Source organism: Netta rufina (assembly GCF_964035555.1).
Source record: "Netta rufina genome assembly, chromosome: 2".
NCBI classification, from domain to species: Eukaryota; Metazoa; Chordata; class Aves; order Anseriformes; family Anatidae; genus Netta; species Netta rufina.
The window spans coordinates 114,051,400-114,072,123 of record NC_140124.1 but is presented as its reverse complement, the minus strand read 5'-3'; the positions used below and the strand labels follow the sequence as shown (position 1 = coordinate 114,072,123).

General features: G+C 32.9%; 1 protein-coding gene across 1 annotated transcript in view; it reads right to left on the bottom strand.

The window, feature by feature from the left end:
• The window catches only part of CCDC178 (coiled-coil domain containing 178), a gene marked incomplete at both ends in the record, with an annotated part of 173,193 nt that extends 155,984 nt beyond the window's left edge, over window positions 1-17,209 (bottom strand). Inside the window, 5 exons of the mRNA XM_084281665.1 lie at window positions 5,244-5,444; window positions 6,903-6,985; window positions 8,703-8,737; window positions 10,744-10,871; window positions 17,092-17,209. Coding sequence (XP_084137791.1) covers window positions 5,244-5,444; window positions 6,903-6,985; window positions 8,703-8,737; window positions 10,744-10,871; window positions 17,092-17,209 — 565 coding nt within the window. The remainder of the gene's footprint in view (window positions 1-5,243; window positions 5,445-6,902; window positions 6,986-8,702; window positions 8,738-10,743; window positions 10,872-17,091) is intronic.
• Window positions 17,210-20,724: the final 3,515 nt, after the last annotated feature.

Below are 20,724 nucleotides of genomic sequence, written 5' to 3'. Positions count from 1 at the left end.
AGTGTAATCCCTTAACATTGGATAAAATTTGCTGTGTTAACAAGACATAAATCACAAATTTAGAAATTTATTATTTCATTGCCACTAAAAGTTAAAGGGACTTTGTATGAATAAGTGTTTTTTCTGTGTCATACAAAGTGATGCCTAACAGTAAGATGAATAAAATGTGTATTACACTGGATTTTTGTTATATTTCAGAGAAGGTCAGTTCTGAAGATGGGTTATGTCACTGCAATTAGTTGAATGTGTTACAGTACAAAAAGGCAGCAGGAGCTAGCAATAATGGAAATCAAAGGAAGTCTGAAGAAATAACAGGATTCTGTGCCTACTCTGAATGGGTCATGCAAACTCTTAATTAAGAATCTCCTGGGTTTGTAATACTTAGATTAGGGATAATTATAACATCCCTGAGGGTCTTTTCCCTTTATCGTCAATGCTGTTTTAACATAATTTTTGTCTTATAGGTAATAGTGTGAAATATTAGAATCCTGAAAATGACAAATTTACTCCAAGGACAAAACATCGTACTACCATAGTCTACTCATAAATCAAGGGGGAGAGTTGGTTAATCTTCACAGACAAACTTCATGCTGTTTTGTGCTTTTTTGTTTGTTTTAATAGATATGGTGTATCATTATATATATGAACATAATGAACATATATATTATCATAATGAACACAATGTGTTCAGTATATTCTACTATTCCAAACTTTTGATTTTTTTTTATATTTACAGATAATGTTAAACAGCAAAGTAAGAGTAATAGATCTGTAGAGTATCACACACATATACATATATATGTATATATATATATATACTGCTTTTTGCATCACTGCAATTGACTTGTAACATCTCTGCAGTTCAAATCCTGAAATACTGTGCTAGAGAATGAAGCTCTATCATTGACCTTATCTTCTTGAAGCTTTTTTTGCTTCTATAATTTTGACCTTTCAGTTGCCACAGGATTTTCTCCTGCAAGCAGTTTCTAACCTCCCCATGAATGAATTTTAATTCTGGTTCTTTATTCAATCTCTTCTTTTGTTTTCAGGATGTTATAAATCACCCTTTAGAGGCAACAGATTAAAAAAGAAAAAGAAAAAAAAAAATCTCTGCAAACTGGTAAAACCTTAGCATGTTTCTTGTTTCCAATTAGAGTTAGTTATTGGCTAAAATAAATAAATAAATAAGAAAATAAATATAAAACAAAAAATTATTCTCACATATTTTCAGGGATCTATCTGTCCAATTTCACGTTTTGTCTTTCTAGGGAAAAAAAAAAAAAAGTATATGTTTGGGACTAAACAAGTACTGGCTTGCCTTCATTATGCACTCATTTTCATGCAGTGTTTATCCATCAATAAACACAGTTATGAAAGACTCTTGCTCCATAACCATACCCTGGATTGTGAGGGAGGTATTTGTCAAAATCTTAGGAGGATGTGCACCAGAGTATGTGCCTTAGTACTGACTATGATTTCACATCCAGGAACCTACTATTACAAATTATGCCACTTCTTTTCCTCTCCATCTTCATATCTCTTGTGGCACCTGATACCATTCTGAAAATGATGGGAAGATTGTAGAGAAACCACTGCTATGCTTTTCAAATTAGTGTCTGGGAATATTAACAGGTGTCCCACCACCTCTAATTTTAGTGCAGCAGCACAGTAACAAACAGATGTAATGGAATACCTGATGGTTCAGAGCCTGTATTTTCCTCTTCTATGACTTACTTAAACAAGACAGTAAAAAGTAGTCAAAAACACAACTGGGAAGACTGGACTTACATTCTCTGAGGCCTTTTTCTTGGAATAGTTATAAATATTGCTCTACTGTTCTCAATGTAAGAAAAGCACTGTAGACTGAAAGGATAAGATGAAGCTCTACAGAGCTAAAATGGTTACAAATCACATGAAAATCAGTTGAGTGAAGACACGTTGACCACTGCATCTCTAATGCCAAGAACCTAGATTTTGTCAGAACTCAACAGTTTTCATTATGAAAATAAAAGATAATTTGCCAGCCAAAAAATAAGCATTAACATAGAAAGTTTAAAGTCTCATTTCCTATTTTTAAGGTCCTTACTATTGTTTGCTTCTGTGGTATATTTTGTTAGACATCTGGATATAAAAATAATAAACTACCCCCACAGCACCTACAGGATAACCTGAGGCATTTCTGTAAAAAGGAATTGGGAGATTTATAGCTATCAACTGGAAGACTTAAGAGAATTGTGCAGTACCTTCACATAATGTGATGTGTTGCAAATTTAAAGGAACTAAGAACAGGACCCTAAAATCAGAAATAAAGATACTATACTTCCAAGGTAGATTTGGCAGCCTCCAAGATACCCACTACTCACCGATAATAAACAAACATGGTATCTTGAAATATTATGGTGACATATTGTAGAAAAAGCTGAGAAGTTTGATGGTTTGATGTTGTTCTTGCTTATTCCCTGGCTATAGGAATATAAACTATACATATATATCTATATATGTAAATATATAGATATGAATAGAAAGTTAGAAATATGAACTATTTAGAAAAAAAGGGTGTGTGTGTTAAAATAAATAGTCAAAATGGTCAAATAGGTATGTGGGTTTCCAGCCACAATTTTGATTTACTGATTTTACAGATATTGTGCATTCTTATCCTTGGGCATTAAAGGGGAGGACCATCCTGTCCACATGATCTCTTGGTGTACTTTGGCACACACCTGCCATTTCCACTATTGTGAAACTTTACTTTTTACTAATGAAACGCATATCATTCCCTTCATTTTTTTAATTTTTTTTTGTGAATTTTTACTAATATTAGACAAGAATAATTAAGACTTCCTTATAAGTAAACAGCCTATTTTATTCAATAACGACATTGCAAAACAAAGCCAAGCAACTCAAACCAATAAGGCTAAGAGGAATACAAAGGAAATAAAGTTTAGAGATTTTAGAGTCCATAACCATGGGTTCACTACCATGATGACATACATACCCTTCTTCCCAAGAAAAAATAAAGAATTTGGTGGAATTTGGTGGTTAACCTAATATGACACTACTCAGGTATACTACATCAAAAATTTTGTTCACCAATATTTGCCATTCTCTCTTGGCACTGAATAGCTTGAAATATACAGACAAATGGTATTACCAGAACAACCACTTGAGCAGTTTTTTCATCATAATTAACAGACTTTCTAAATTCAGTGCAGGAAAACAAATTCTAAAAGGAAAAGTAATCCACCACTATGGAATGTGTTCTCCAAGACAGCCAGTCATCTTTTTTTCTTTTTTTTTTTCTTTTTTTTTTTTTTTTTACATCTGTTGACTGCCCTATCATCAGCATCTCTGTTAGAAAAAGACTCCTCTAAATGAAGTAGAAAATTAATTACGTTGGATCCTGCATTAAACTGACTTCTGTAAGCTTCTTCAGAGCTTCCATTCTTCTCCAGCAAACTCCTTCAGTTTGACAACATGAATATGAAATCATTAAACATGTCCTCTAGTGTTCATTTTCTTTAAACCATTAAGACTGACATGTACCTGAGGCTGGTGCTTGTGTCCATACAGGTCTGAAACTCCAAAGTGTCAACTACAGAAGGCAGACACGTAACAATTTTTCACAGAAGCTTTGTTTCAAAACTTTTTTTTTCTTTTCTTCTTTTGCTTGGCTATTCTGGAGTATTGTGCAGTTAAGTTTCTTTACAGTCTCAGAGGCCAGGAGCTAGCTGTCATTTGAAGCTCTCCTTAATACTCACTCTCAAAAAGATTCATTAAAACTTGGACTTTGATAAAAAAATCAGGGCTCTGGTAGACTGCACTGTGACTTACATGCTGTTTGTTGCCATTTTTTGTTTCTTTAAACACTGGGATGGAAGGTATTTGAGTCTCTTAACATCTTAAACTGGGCAGAATATCTGTTTCACAAGGCATACAAGAGAAGAACAAGCCTTGGTAGTTCCTAAGTAGTTCTTTGGTAGTTCCTAGTTGGAACAAGCATAGGTAGTTCCTAACAATGGTCTAGTACAGCAAGTGTCTCATTACTGGTAAAAAGTTTAAATTATTCAGAAACTGAACTGTAATGCCAGTAAGAGCTCTCAAAATTATTTTCCTTTTTCCTACAAACACCTAATGTGATTTGATAAATAGCTGTGTGAGATTCTTTAGAGTACCTTGATCATATTTGCACTAAAGACTAACATTAACATTGATAAAAAAAAAGAAAAAAAAAATGTTATTGCAGAACCATACATACCTTTTCAAGAAAAAACAGTAATAAACATGGTCAAAGAATAGAGAACAGATCACAGTACTCAGAAAGAAAGATCAGGGAATAAGTCTCAAGAGCAAAGAGATAGTAACCTTAAAAAAAAGCAAGTGATCACAACTAAAAAGAAGTGATTTTAAGACTGCTGTCATCATTTTTCAGTATTAAGAACACATACACACAAAAGCTGTAATAGTTAAGTGAGAATTTGGAAAGAGTAATCCACCCCCAATCATAGCATCTACGACTGTCAATGAATATGAATGGCTTTTGACATGATACAGCACTGATAATGCTAATGCATGTTTATAATTTTCCTCTAGATATATGTTTTCTCCCAAGCAACAGGCTATAAGTCTAGGTTCAAATGCTACCTGTTTCCCAGTATGCCTTGTAAGTCAGAAGACAACAACAGCTGCAAAGTAACTGCTTTTTTTTTCCTTTTCTTTTTTAATTCTATAGTGTAGATGTCAGTTAATCACAGAATACCTTAGAATGTCCATAGAGTCTGAGATTTCAAGGAGACCTATTGATGGTTACATCAAACCATTCATGTAAATATGTTATGCAAATTTATCACATTTTATTTAAAAAAAAAAAAAAAAACAAAAAAAACCTATCTTTTTAATTTATGGTTTAATATACAGTTTAACACATTGCATTATTTTGTAATTCTGCTTAAACTTCTCATTCCCTGCCACAAGCCGAGTATCTCTCATAATCTTCAGTGTCTTGTTTATTCTTAAGCTATTTCTCGAACAATGTTAACTATTCTGTTAATGTACGTTATGTGTTGTTGTTGTCTTTTTTTTTTTTTTTTTTGTTTGTTTCTTTTTTCCCATGGATACATATTCAAGCATACCAAATTCAGAAGCATAAATATTGTAGTTCTATTACACTAAACACAACTACAGTCATAATTCTTATTCTTGGTAACGTACTTGGTAACAAATATTCTTAGTTTCAATACTGATACCTTTTTGCACAGCTGCAGGGAGCTGCTGCAGCCTCCAGAGTGACATACGATCTATTTCCATGCCAAGCTTTTTCCTTCGCTGTCTCTCTCTCTCCAAAGCTTTTTCTGCCTCCTCACGATCGGCCTCCAGTCGCTTAATTAGCTCAGTAACTTCCAGTAGCAAAGCCTCTGTTTTGCGCTTCAAGGTTAATGTCTTGCTGTCTTTAAAAATACATTAAAAATTATTTTCTTAATGAAAGCTTAGTCATATGCTTTTTATTCCAGCTTCATTCTCAACACAAAGTTGGCCTATCCACATGTATCATGGTAAGCACAATTAGTTACATTGCTTTTAAAAAATACATTATAATTACTTCTTATGAAAGCTTAAAAATATATTCAATTCCAGCTTCATTCTCAATAGAAAGCTAGCGTCAAGGCAAGCACAATTAGTTGCAAATAAAACTTGCAAGTTCAGTATCATTTTCCTCCAGCTTAAGTCAAATGCAGAGTACAACAAAAATACATTAATAAAGATGGTACCAAATTTTCATTTTTGCCATGTTGCTTGGGTCAGTAATCAAGTTCCTAATTATCTCAATTTTTAAAGAATACCTGTTTTGCTTTATTTTATTTTATTTTATTTTATTTTATTTTATTTTATTTTATTTTATTTTATTTTCCCCAGGAAGTATCAAAGTCTTCAGATTTCTAACCATATTCAGTATAATATCTCAAAAGCAAACAACAAACAAATGTTGGGTCATCAACATCTTATTTTGTGAAATGTGGCTATCAAGAATGCTTGAGTTATTTGTTTCCATACAAGATTTTTTGAGGCCGTCTTCCATTATCCTGATCTAAAGAAGCTACAGAATTCAAGACCTTTACATTTAGATCCCACAGTCAATAATCATTAATTTCCCAAATTATTTTGATTAAAACTGTGAGCATTGAAAAAAATAAAATAAAATAAAGTAAAATAAAGTAAAATAAAATAAAATAAAATAAAATAAAATAAAATAAAATAAAATAAAATAAAATAAAATAAAATAAAATAAAATAAAATAAAATAAAATAAAATAACTACTTAAGCTACTTTCACTGGAAAGAACTTTTGGCTTTGCTGGCATCAACAAAAATGTTATCACACAATTTACTGCAGACAGGATTGCCTCAGGCTAGCAGTAATTAAAATGTAGTGTGGCTTAAAAAGTGCACATAATCTCTCTAATACTTAAAATAATTTTAAAAAGTATAATCTGAATAAAGAAGCAAATTGTAAAAAATAGAACTCTGTCTCAGGAGTATATTATGAAAACCCTGCAACATTGGTGCAGATATTTGTTTTACTGAAATTAAATGGAAAAAAAAATCTAGATTTTCCAGCAACCAGTGTAACTAGTTTTACCAGTTCAACTCCTACATGTGTTAAAATGCAGTATGAATCTAAATACAGAAATGTAAATTACTGTCTTGCAAATAGGATGATTTAATAGTACTTAATATAACATTTTAAATATATGTCTTTCAGCTTGACACAGACAGATTTCAAAGGACACACTCACCACTTACATAAGATATACCAAGTAATTAACAACTATTATTAAATGCAAAGCATATATTAAATGAGGGTAAGTAACTATAACCACTCAGACTGAGTACTATAAAACATTTTACCTTCACAAGATACATTAGCTTCTTGAAAATCGAATGACAAACAGATATCTTCATTAGAACCAGCACTGACCTGTTTTGTTATCCTGTGGATAAAACCCACTGTCACTAAAATTGTAGACTGAATTTAAATTAACACTGTTACATAAATATTATTTTCACTAAGTCAAAAGTGTATCTTTTCAGTCTTATATATTTAAACATTGGTTTAGGTGAACGGAATAATTGCTAAAAAAACACTGCAAGTCATACAGAAGAATTCTTAATTGTACAATTCCCATATAAACTCTTTTCTCACATTTCTTTACAGAAATACAAGAAAGAGATTTCTTTAACATCTGAAACTGTTGTGAGAAACTGTTCTGGAAAAGTTGTTACTCTTTCCAAGCCCTGAACTTGGTGGAGCAATATATACTTTCCAAACTCTTCTAAACAGCAGAAGCATTGAGGGTCACTATGAGACACAGATATATTTTACACTGCAAGTTAGATGTAGTTTCACTTTTATCAGTTTAAGGTAAGTCATCACTGAAGGGTCACAATGAAAAGTATTAAAGATTTTTTAGAGATACGAAGTTCTTCATCAGTTTCCAACAGACAAGCTTTTGAAATCCTGGGAGACTCAAAAGCAGAAAAGAGGAGGGCATTGTTAAAATGAGATCAGGACAAGTTTAACCCACAAGTGACAGAGGGAAAGAAATAACTGAAACAGACAAATTAGAACACAAGCGAACCACAGCTCTCATGTGACCTCACGAGGCTCATTAGCCTGCTGGAGTTTAGAAGAAAGAGGATGAAAGATAACCACCATCCATTTATGCCCACATGTGCAGGTTAAAGAGCACATACAGGTCTGTCACATGCACCTAAGACAAAAATGAAATCTGTTTTCATGGTACATTGCACATGCATGCATAAAGTGAAAGTGCAGAGTTGAAAGCACTCCACTGAAATTTGGGGTTTCTATGAAGAAAAAAAAATAAAATAAAATCTGATGTCAAAAATAGAACTAAAGCCTCCCTAGATCAACAGAAAATGCATGTAAAGTACTGGGAAGAGAACAACAACAACAAAAAGATATTTGATAGGAAAACTTCGACTAGGTGATAGAAGAGATTTCAAATCAGATGCAGAAGCAGGAGTTCAATGAACAGGTTAAGTAGACTGACCACAAGGTAACTCAGTAGGCATATCTGACAGAGTGGAAATATACAGAGAAATGGAGTGTTCATTGAGCAAAACAGTCAGGACAACAAGCTGTGTGCATGAGACACTTTCTCCTCTTCAAACTCTTCTTTTTAACCTTTGTTATGAGAACTACATTATAAAGTAGCCTGCATCATGAATAATACAATTTAAAGTCACACAGTCAGCTTTATTTTGGGTATCTTCTAACTTGAAGCAATGAGAGCTTAAAATAACGGCAATGAGCTGTATTTAAGTACCTAGGATTAGGCACAATTACAGAAGTACCAAAAACTGAACAACTCTTACTAACAGAAATTCATCATTTAGGTGGGTCCTGAGACATGAGATCACTTTGAAAATTAAACACTGAATAAGAGCGATATAAGAAATATTCCATAAATACTTTAGGGCTCCTGAAATAACCAGCTCCTGCAGGTACTAAGAATACTTTAGATAAGTTTTATGCAACAGAAGAACTTAGTAAAGTCTATAGTTCACAGAGCAGACTTTATAGTCAGACTAACTTCTCATCATTTAATTACCTGACATTAAAACAAATACATAATTTTGTATGATTCTGTGTGTTTCTTTGTATGATTTGTATACAATTCTTACCGTGGCATTTTTTCTTCCTTAAACACATGGTCATACTGCAAAAGTAAAATAAAAACTCCATCATACATCTCAGATAATACATACATTTCCTCTTTCCTAATAAAAATGCCACCGCATTTTTTATCATAAGAGGATATAATCAGTGTACATACAGATGTATGTTTCTTACCATCTTAAAATAAATACAAAGTTTTTGAATTTTTAAAAACTGTGATCTCAAAAGGCTGGTAATAAAATATTTGCAGATAACAGTCATGTATTACTTAATTTTGTAATGTAATTTTTTAAAACTCATTTTATATTGTTAATACCATTGCTGCTCTTCTAACCTCCATACTTTGTTTTTAATCTCAAAAATATTGGAGAGTGTCTGTCTGAACTTTGTATACTTTTTCCTCATTAGGGTTATGTTTAGAACAGTAAAAAACTACTAGGCTGTTTGAGCCCAGCAATTTTATCACCTACATCATTAGATTGTTACAAAATCTTATTGCTACAATTACCATATTTGCAAATCATTCCCAGTTTCCAAGCACAGTTCAGGAACTGGAAAGAGTGAGAAACCAGTCCCCAAAGCAGTGTGCACACAGTTTATCCTGTTTTGCAGGGTACGAATTTAACAGTAAGGACATGAGGTTTTCCATTTCAACTGGACAAGTTAGTGGTGATATTTAATTTACTATCAGAGATGTAAATAAATTCATATTTATCCTAGTAAAGTCAAAGGCTCTCTATATTTGTAGCAGTATATTAATTCCTGTAAATGTTCCCAATTTTGAATTTTAGAAGCATTCCTGAAATAGAGATACTGAAGCCACCCTGTCTTTTTTTCATCTTAAGTCATAGTTGTAACGATGTCACTGTCTAAAGGCCTTAAACTATTTTTAAGCTCTGTGTATTAAGTATGCTCACAAAGTTAGAAGAGATGTGGAAAACATGCACAAGACTGCATATATATTAATATGAACGAATATCTAGTGTTTATCCATCTAATTCATGTATATTAATGACAAAATTATAATACTAAAATCATTTCACTGTTCTCACATCATTTTAAATACAGGTGAATGAGACAATGTAAAATTTTCTACCTAAGTCTATGCTGTAAATTGAGATATTACTGTAGTTCATACACCTTGGATTCCTCTACTACCTATGCTGCAGTTGCAGAAATCTCCCTGAAGCATGTTTAACAATGTTTTTGGAAGATTAATGTAAGATAGTCTTCCTGATGTGCTGCTATGATGGCACTATGGTCGATACTCGAGCTAAATTATTTAAATATAACTTGTCTGCAAAAGTAGCAATCAGATCTTCTTACTGCAGTGTAGATATATACAGAATTTATTAACATTTGGAAAACACTCCTCCAGTAAAGTGAATTATTTAAATAATACTAATCATGTTCTCAAAGAAGTTAATGGGAAGATTTTACTATACTTTAAAACAGAATATATTGCACTTTTATTCATCTACCTACCCATTTGTAGTTCCCCCTTATTCTTGTTTCTAGTCACACAAAATCTGTATAGGCTATGAAAACATCATATATTGCTAGAAACAGAAACATAGTATTTTCAAATTCACAGCTCTGTTCACGGAACATAAGATTAAAGAATATTTAATCAAGGAATTTTTAAGTACTGTTTAGGAAAGAACATTGCTTACTATAAGTGACAGAAAATGTCACTTGATGGCACAGAGATCAGTCTGAGTATCTAGTCAAGACTAGTATCAAGAAATATTTTGCAGACTATCTACATCATCGAAACAACGATTCTGTGTGCATCCGAATTGTCATATATGAATTTACTAATATATATATGATGTATTATATTAAGATGCTGTGAGACAATTTGATTTGCCTAAACCATTAAGCAGATAACACATCATAACTAGTAATAAAAACATGCTGGGCACTGTTTTGGACCACACATACCAGCTGAAGTAACATTTTTAAATAGAAATCACCATAGTAATCTTACTTTAAAAATACTTGTTACACAAAAAAGCACTTGGACATTTTCAACCATAAATGTACCTGTTGAAAGCATTTATACAGCTTTACTTCCAACTCTTGAATGTGATAAATAGCTTTATTAATACATGGTAATGGAGTGTTTACAAAAGCACAGCTACGTTGCCTTATGGTGGTCCACTCGTTCTTACCTGGAGAAAGAAAGAAAATACAGAAGGTTGATAAACGTTACATGCAGGCTGATATCAGATTTTCTGATACATTATTTTTTTCCTTTACTTTGGGATTCGATAAACCTTGGTCTTGACATTGACTAGGAGAATGTAACAGCTGCATCTATTGCTATGCTGCACACTTTATGCAAAAAACATTGTTCCTTTTCAACACAATCTCAAAAATGAGGAGAGGAAGACTCAAAAATGAATGAAGAATATGAAGGAATAATTTCAAAAAGATGAGAAAAATGGATGAATGTTATAATTAATTTTATGTAATTAATCCCAAATTAATTGAATTTGATAATTTTAGGCTAGTCCTCAGTGAAGATTTTGTCCAACCAGAAAAAATATCAGAAACCAAAAAGGCAAAGCTGTCAGATACTAAAAAAAAAAAAAAAAAAAAAAAAAAAAAAAAGAAGGTTTGAAGAGGCAAGCTTAGACTGCTACTTCCAGCCAGTGTTTGCTTCAACTTTTTGAAGGGATGAACTTCCAAAACAGTAGTTCTCGTGTTGGGAAATTAAAGCTATATGGTATCTTATGAAAACATAAGATAAACTCTTAAACTCTGCTAGCCTTATAATGACATAATTAAATTATACTGTGTCACACTATTAATGTTAACTAATTAATACACAGAATGGTAATCTGACTGCAGAGATCATTAATGAAAGGTGTCAGGAATCAGAACAAGACACTGAAAGCTAGCAGCTAATCTATGAAAAAAATATAAGCAGATGTCCTACAAAGATGGAACATTAACCTAATTATGTTCAGGGGGACAAAATGCTATAAGGGCCTTGGAGATTAACCAAAAATAACATTATTAATAATAGGGATTACACAGTAAAGTAGATAGATTTACAGACAACCTTCATATACAGTTTGTGGGTGGTTGTGTTTATTTATTTATTTATTTATTTATTTACTTTTTAAGAATAAACTCTTAGTATCTTGATCTGCATCTTGTCTGTAGGTTACATAACATCCTTCTAACCTTACTCCTTTATGTAAAGAGCTTTACTGGAATGGAAAAGATGGTTTGAAAAATTTTATTTGAAAAGGAGCCCACTAAAACTAGTATTGAAAACAACCTCACAGGATCTCACTCTGCTTGTTTCTAGAGCCTTCACAGGATGCCTACTGTCCTAAAAAAGCATATAAAGACTTTGGATCGTTCTTACACTCTGATCCACAACATACAAGTTCATGTTTCCAGATCAATATTACTTCAGTTTCACTTAGTTGTTTCTACTGCTATTGTTTTCACGTTTTACTAAATGAACATTAATATTGTTGTAAAAATTATTTATTTTCATACATCATTAATGTAACTAACAATAACTTAATTTAAACAAAATCTGGAACTTAAAAACAACATAATAAAAAGAGATTTTTTCTCTTACTTCTTTGGTTTTCCTTGGTAAATGCAAACATTTTTACGAGTCTTCTAAACCATTTGTAAAAACAAATTAGAAATACAACTCAGTAAGAAAGTGGAACCATTCACCATTTTCTTACAATCTAAAAAAAAATAAATCTATATGATGTGAAATACAGCTAATTTTGCTTTTTCCAGATAGAAAAACTGAAGTATGAACGAGTGACATCAATGACTGACACTCAGAACATACAAATGCATAATTGTTATGAAGGATTTTGAGCAGCATGACAGATAACCTAGAAAGAGAACTAGCATTGCACACTATTAAAATACAAAATATAAAATAATTAATTATGTCTTAAATCTAAGCCCTTCTTTAAATTACTTGAAAACTGTGTTATAGAAGACATCTGACATACCGTGGGATGCCTCACCACTGTCCTTAGAATAGGAAATCATCTGTGTTTCAAACATTATTGCTGGTAGTGCTTTGCAGCCTAATAATTAGAAAAATAATAATACATATATACATAAATACACCTTTTAAACACTTATTTTCATCAGCACAAAATTCATCCTATCACTGACATATATCTGTAGTATTTTTAAAGGTTAGTAAATCTGCTTTCTCTTTTTCTACTAAGAGAGAGACAGCAATTAACCAGTTGGCATTACAAATTGCCCAGTGGAACCTACATAAGTAATGAAATTGTAATAAAATAAATAAATAAATAAATAAAAACAAGACAGGCAGATTTCAACCTATGTGGCCCAGCATTTTAAATTACATGATTTTTTTTGAATCCCACAACAGTAGAAATTAGCCCTAACTGGACAGATGTGTAGAGTGGATAACCTATGAGATGAATTTTCATTACAAAACTGTCAGTGGAAGTCCATAAACCTGTCAAATGAACCACTGCCCACTCAACGGATAGATAACACAGAACAAAACAATCTGTCTTGCATACAAAACGGTAGCTTTTTCCATTTCCTGAAACAATTATTGCCTGAATCAATTATTGGTGGGTCTCAACGTTACTTAAAGAAATATGCCAACTTGGCAAGCAAGAACTTTTAACTCAACGTGTGATAGGATGTCAGCTTCTTGGACTCAGCAAAGCAATACCTTAGCCTCCTACTGGCTTATCCTAACAGTCAGACCTGATGGGCCACACTAGCTCCAACAAGGAATACAAAAGATTCTTAAACTCTCAGAAAGTCAATGAAAATAAGTATCTACAGGCAGAATAGCTTTAGAGCAAGAATAAAGAGAAGAAAAACCATATATACAAAAGTATGAAATCCAGGAAAAAAAAAAAAAAAAAAAAAAAAAGCTTAAGAAACAGTTCCAGTTCATCATTTCTTATAAATCCAGCAATGCATCAGGAAGGAGGTACAAAACAGACTATTATCTGATATACAAGTTAGAGATACCTACTATACAATCTGATATACACCTTGTTAGGAACAAGGTGTGAACATCTTTTGCCTGATGCAGAATCATTCACATTATACAGAGCACAAAAAACTCATTTCACTGTGCATGACAACCTGCTCAAACTATATTGGACAAATCCAGACTTGATGACAAAAGTCTTGTATCTGTCTGAGGCTTGGAAAAAAAAAATAGTCAGCACTTAGTTCACTCTATCTTTTGAAAATCTTAGCTTCGATATACATGTATATAAATACTATTTATGTTCATAGCTGTAGTTATAAATATACAGATGAACAAATTTCTTTGATACTATCCTACCTAGACCAGTAAGCCAAATCTAGTGAGTTTGCACTTTAATTCTGTAATATGTATCTCCAACTTCTAGGAAGTGTTATTCTGCACAAATAATTTTACAGCATTCAAACTGACTTTCTCACTCTGCCAAAGATAACCACTATGTTAAGCCACACTGCTAGAGCATACCTTTCAAAAGCCATTGTATGCTACTTCATAAAGGAGTAAGAAAAACAAGCATTGTGAACGTTTCATCAGGTATGTATATAAACTTATTAAAAATATATATCAGATATATTATTAAATATGACTAAAGCTAAACTAAATACAACTCTTAAATTATTTTCTAGGTACTTTAATAGAAATAATTGGTCAGCTGCTAAAAACAAATGTTTATTGACAACATCTCAAATAGAAAGATGAGGAACTAACAACTCTGTTAAAAGTAAAACTATTAACAAATGTTTTTCTATGAAAGAGATTAGACTCCACATGTTAAAATTACTGTCCATGTAACATAAATTACTACTACTATTTCTCATCATAAAACCATTCCCCAGGAAGAGTCTGGGGACATTCATAAATACTCCATAAATAGCCTATTCCATATGAACCTTTCTCTCATCAACTCCGATACTTACCTCTTCACCAAAACTCTCATTCATCATTAAGCAAACTATGTGCAAATTGAAATTATCTATCTCATAAGACTAACAGGTATGGCCAAATTACAGGAGAAATTTGTTAGAAGTGTTTTTGCTGATTCCTGTTTCACTGTGGCCATGCCATTGGTCTCGGAATTTTTTCTCCTTCCCCCAAATGCAGTTAGCATAAATAAAAATTATGAACTAATACATAGTTTAAAGGAGCTAACACTCCGTGAACAATCTTCATTTTATCCTATCATTTCCTGACCTCCAAGTGCTTGCTTTCTGCAAATACAGCATTTTATCATTTGGTGTTAGGGTGCTAGGACCTCTTGCACAATTTCTGCTTGTCCTCAAGCGATGCAGTGAATCATTTTAATCACTGAAATGTAGCCCAGGTTTACTTCAGAATATGCAAAAAACGATTAATATCCCTAGGATTATTCCCTCAAGCTACATTTAGTGTGGTATTTCAAAATAGTACACAGTGTTGTTTAAATAGCAGTTTGCAACATTGAAATGTTTTATAGTGATACCAAAGTCTCACTCTTGAAAACAAGACTTCATGCACAATCTTATAGGCAGTCTAATATAAACCAACAATACTAACAAAAGGAATAACAAAAATCAGAATTATTTCTTTCACAGAAACAAGATCTCTGTAAAAGAAAGTGTCCCTCATACTAGCCACTACATGCTTTAAGAAGGGACATAAAATCAATAAAGTACTCTCACAAACTTCTACTGGTGTCCACAACTATATATTCTGTATCTGAGATCTTACTACTATCCAAAAATATCCAAATACTTTTGATAATTCTGTATCAAAATCATTTTGAATTTTCGTCCTGTATTCCACTATTCTTAGGGTTCACTGCAACTATATAGTCTGCAATGGAAGTGAACTTAATTCCTATTCTTTTGGAATAAAAGGCCTTAGTGTAAATATGAACTCTAAAATAAAAACCAGACAATTAAACAAGTTGAAAAACAACTGGAAATCTCTAAGAGGTAAGGGTATTAAATCCATGTGCTTTGTGCCACAGTCTTGAATGATGCACTTTGTCATTATATATTCTCGAGTTCCACCTCTGTGACATGAATTAGAAAAGAGGAATTACTCTCCTATCAAGCAGCATTGAGAAAATAAATGCCTTAAGAGCTTCTCACATTCTGTGACATGGATTCTCACAAAATGCAACTACCTTTGACTAAAGGCACTACCTAATTTGTTATTTCAATGTTCCTCCTCACACATTCTAAGGCCAGAAATGAAACAACAGAATTATTAATCTCTTCCTTATTCTTGGAAGGTCAAAGAGACCCGACAGTTGTAGGAACAATCTCTCTGCTCAAGCAAAAAACTAATTCAATTCAATTGTTAGAAATAAGCATCCGAAATTCCATTACCAGAAAAATCATCCAAATATGTTTTAAAGATGATTACTACCCACGTTCATGCTACTAAGCGTGTTAGTTATTTGATCCATCCCCATATCCATAATTAAAATATCACGTACTATAGCACAATATTTTTGAAAAGATTATTAAACCTTAAACCTAGCATTTTCTTCTGTTGTATACGTCTAAATGAAATACAGTGAATATTGGTTACCATAGTAACCACAGAACTGAAGAAATTTAGTTTTGGCATAATTGCCTCATATGTTCATACAAATCACATCTCCTATTCTGAGCATTAGATATGTAGACATTTTTGAATTTCATTTTTTTAAAAATAGAGTAATGAAGGAACAACAAAAAAAAAATTGATCAAATATTTACAGATCTTGCATTTTATCAAACCATTAAGTACTGCTTATCTTTTTACTTACTTATAATTAAGCCAGTTCTGTTGTTGCTATTAGATTCAAAATACTATTTTATAATAATACATAAATAGTCAAACATCCAGAAATGGCTAGAGAAATTTCAGAAGAAAAAAAACAAACAAACAAACAACAAAAAGAAACAGCCTGTGACAAACTTATTTTATTTCTTTTCACTTGCAATGAGGTTCACTTTGAATAAGGATGAATTTGCTTGTTTCTTTAGTTTCAGGAAATAGTAGAAAAGGAAAAAGTGCTCCAGGCATGCTGACACTTAGTCTTACAACAGACTAATTGTCTCAACAACATTAAAAAACATGCATTCAGCAGGAACAAGTTAACTCAATTCAACCAGCTGGTGAATTAGCTACAAACTCCTCTTTACTTCCTTATCGGCTCTCAGAATGAATGAATCATAAGCATCTAAAAACAAACAAACAAACAAACAAAAAAATCAAACCACCACAACCTTGCCAGTCAGATGAGCAGGACAATTGTATGTTTTTATTTCAACACTAGAACTCTTCTGTTCTTTCCGATTCCTAGCTTTGTTTGCTCAGTAACTTCTGCACTGGCTGTTTCAGAGCTGCCTTATACTTACCAAGTTCATTGCCATGAATACGTTTCATTTCAAACACTGGAATTTCAGAAAGAGTTTGGCAATACCGAACAGATAAACAGGCAAATAGATCTTGCTTAAAAACAAACACAGACATCATCTCTAGTCAAAAACTTTAATTCTTGGTGACTTAAAGCATTGTCTCAATCTGTTAAACCCTGCACAAGAATCTGTAGTTATCAGTGCTGCAATAAAGGGACCCAAAGAAAAAGTCCAAGAATTTCTTTAGAATGTGCTGTCATGCTCCTAGCCTGAACTATGAACAATATAGTTTTGGTCTACTTTGCCTCCTCAGACCTCCCTGGTATCTTAAAAGATCATTAAAAGATTAGTGGGTCAAGGGACTGATGGAACTGATCCAGTCAAATTTGGAAGGATATAATAGGTTCTCAAAAAAAAAAAAAAAAAAAAAGGATAAGAGATGAATGAAAGACCATTTTAGTATTTAGAAATGGTTACTATTTAATACCTAATGGGCTCTCTGATGTTGCAAAGAACAGAAAAAAAAGCCACAAAAAACATTTTACAGCTCAGAAAAGCCAGCAGTTCCCATAACCATTAGACTCAATAATAAAGCCTGGTTTCCCCTGGAATTTTCTGCAACATTCCCTCAAAGAAAGCCAGTTCCTCCCAGCGACACAGAGCCTGACCTGCACAGCTTCCATTGGTATTCCCTTCTGGGTGTGCACACTGGATGGGAGCTTTACAGACGTGTGCTTGCTAACCAAAAGCACAGTGGATTATTCAGCTGACCGCTACCCTACAGAATATGTAAAGGGCTAATTTGTAACTCTTTTTTTACAGTCGAGGGAATAATTTGGGTCTTTCTTCCTCCTACTCTGCTGCCAATTTTCATGAAACTTGGAAGAACTTTGAGGCTCCCACCTATCTGTCAAATCTGGATGAAATTGGACAGTATGTTCAAAAGCTTCTGGAGGACAGGCACTGACAGACCATATACAGTGACAGACCATATACAGTGACCTTGTTTCCTTAGATATGCCAAAACGCACTCTTTAAGTGGAGGCTACCTAAAGTGACTGTATTTACTTCTTTCATGATCTTTCCATCAAACTGTATTTTGTAAGGATCTTAAAAATTGATATTTTAGAAGTAATGTAGATATAGGACAAAGAAAAAGAGACATCATCTTGTATATGCTAAAGAAAGAAAAAAAAAAAAGGAAAAAAAGAAAGAGAAAGAAACAAACAAACAAAAAAAAAACACAACAACAAACAAGATAAGAATGACAGGAAGAAAAAGACAAAAAAAGAACAAAGTACAAGGATGCTGGCATACTGAAGTAAAGCGGGAGAGATAAGGCATTCATGGGAACGAAGGTGTTTGCAAGGCAAAGCTGGAAAACACATTACGCAGTATGGAAAGGTAACCGTTAAAAAGATCCAAAGATAACACAGAATAAATGAGAAATCTGAAAGGAAAAGAGGCTGACAAAGACATGCTGCTAAAACTGGAATGGGACAATAAAAGCAAAAAAGGACAGAGGATCTGTAAAGCAAAAAAAGAAATTGTGTATTTAATTAAGCAGTTACCAAGTTTCTCAGCAGAACATAAGGCATAAAACTAAGCAGAAACTTTATTTCCTCTCTAATAATGACAGGAGCATAGCAGAGCGTGAAAACAGATGCCATTTTCAAAATAATGCCTGGATTAATTGAAAGATCCACAGCAGTTTCAACTGAATCCAAACCATTTCTGACAAATGCTTGTCAAACCCACTTTAAAATCTTTTAGAGATAGTTTCTACCAAATACGCAGGCAAACTTAAACCAAACTCAGCCATCATGGCAAACTGTTAGTCAGCTCTCCTAATGTGTAATGTAATCTGTCATACCTCTATGAACATAGAAAATAATGGATTACCTTCATCTTGTAAACAATTTCTTAAATATTTGAGAACTGCTCTCTCTTACTTTCTCTACATTAAACAGACCAAATCCTTCCAATCCTCCATGCCCCCAAGATTATTATTGTTTTTCCACTATCTTCTCCCACATTCTCTGCAGCTGGTCCAGGTCTTCCCGGACACATCCTGAAGAGGACACAGCCTTCCAGCTGATACCTCATCAGTGCTGAGAAGAATGGATGCATTACACAATGCTTTTGGTTTTGTATCCCGATACAACCCTTGGTTCAGTCACTACAGTATGACGCTGTTTTTCATGTTTAGCACTGTAAGTTAAGGATCTTTCACTACCTTACTTAGCATTTTCTTCTCTTCGTACACTTAATTTCTACTTAGCATACTACTTTGTAGTATTTGTTCTTATTTATTTACACCCTATTCTCTGACTTCTCCAGATCATTTCAAACTGTAGATCATCCTGTCCTCCAGTACTTGCAGCTCTTCCCAGGAAGGAACTGTGTCCACATTGTGCAAGAATCATGTGGCAAGCCCTTGCTGTCCCTATTACTCAGAGTGCCTCCATTCTTCCTCAGGGACATGAGTTAGACATGGCTTGTGCCTCATATGACAATACCATGCTGTTTCAAATAATAAATAAATAAACAAATAAATGGGGAGAAATAAACATTCTAAAACAGTGATCCATCTTTATTTGATTTCCCATTAGGTTGTATGCACTTTATCATTTCATGTTTCAGAGGAGCTCCTGGTTAAGTAGTAATTTTAGCCACTATGTATGTTATATAAATAGTTTAGTCACAAAGATTAAAGAAACAAAATGAGTTGAAAATTTGGCAGGTTCATACAGTCTATTTAAAATTTTAAAAAAGGAACACAACACACTACTAAATAATATGAAATTGCATCTGTGTGTTTTCTAGTTTGAAGAGAAGATCTTGCCAAACTCCAATTCAAGAGCTGAGTAACTATAAACACATTCTTTTGTTCAGTTGATGCAAGACGCATTTTGTGGCACTGCTGAGATGTTAGCAGCTAATTAATTCTTGATGTTCTCTTGTTAAAAAAAATAAATAAATAAAATGGAAAAGTAATAGAAAACCTTGTTAAGAAAGAAAATTAAGAGAGAGATTTTAATTATACATTTTCAGACTACCTTTTTATAATCATTCAACATTAAAGACTAACCTATGCAATGCAATGCAGCCACATTTCTTGTACTTGTCCTGAAATACACCCTTAGAAGTTGACAACTCCAAGTCAAAGTTTTGTGTAAAAAAAATAAAAGTTTGATGATAGTTAAGAAATCATCAATACCCCCAAGCTGACTGGAAGTGCTGCTTGTTCAAGCCAATGCTTCCTTACTGTGTACCTTCCAAGAGTGAGATATCCTGAACCATAAATCTTTTAATTTAGGAAATGTGACTATTAGCTTCGAGCAGCTTTTGTTCAGTAATTCAACTTAATTTTCAGACAAAGCTAAAATCACCCAGTATAATGAAGAATAAAAATAATAAAACAAAACAAACAAAAAAAAGCAACATTTAATGAGGCTTTATTACATATTTGAACAACAAGAATGCAGGAGAGGGGGGTTGGGGCTAGATTTATTCATTCTGTCACTCACAGAATTGTTCTCAAGTACATAAAAGTTAACACAATATACACAGATCATGTAATGTAAATGTGCAATTTCATGTAAACACCCACTTTTTGCTAGGCAGAGAGAT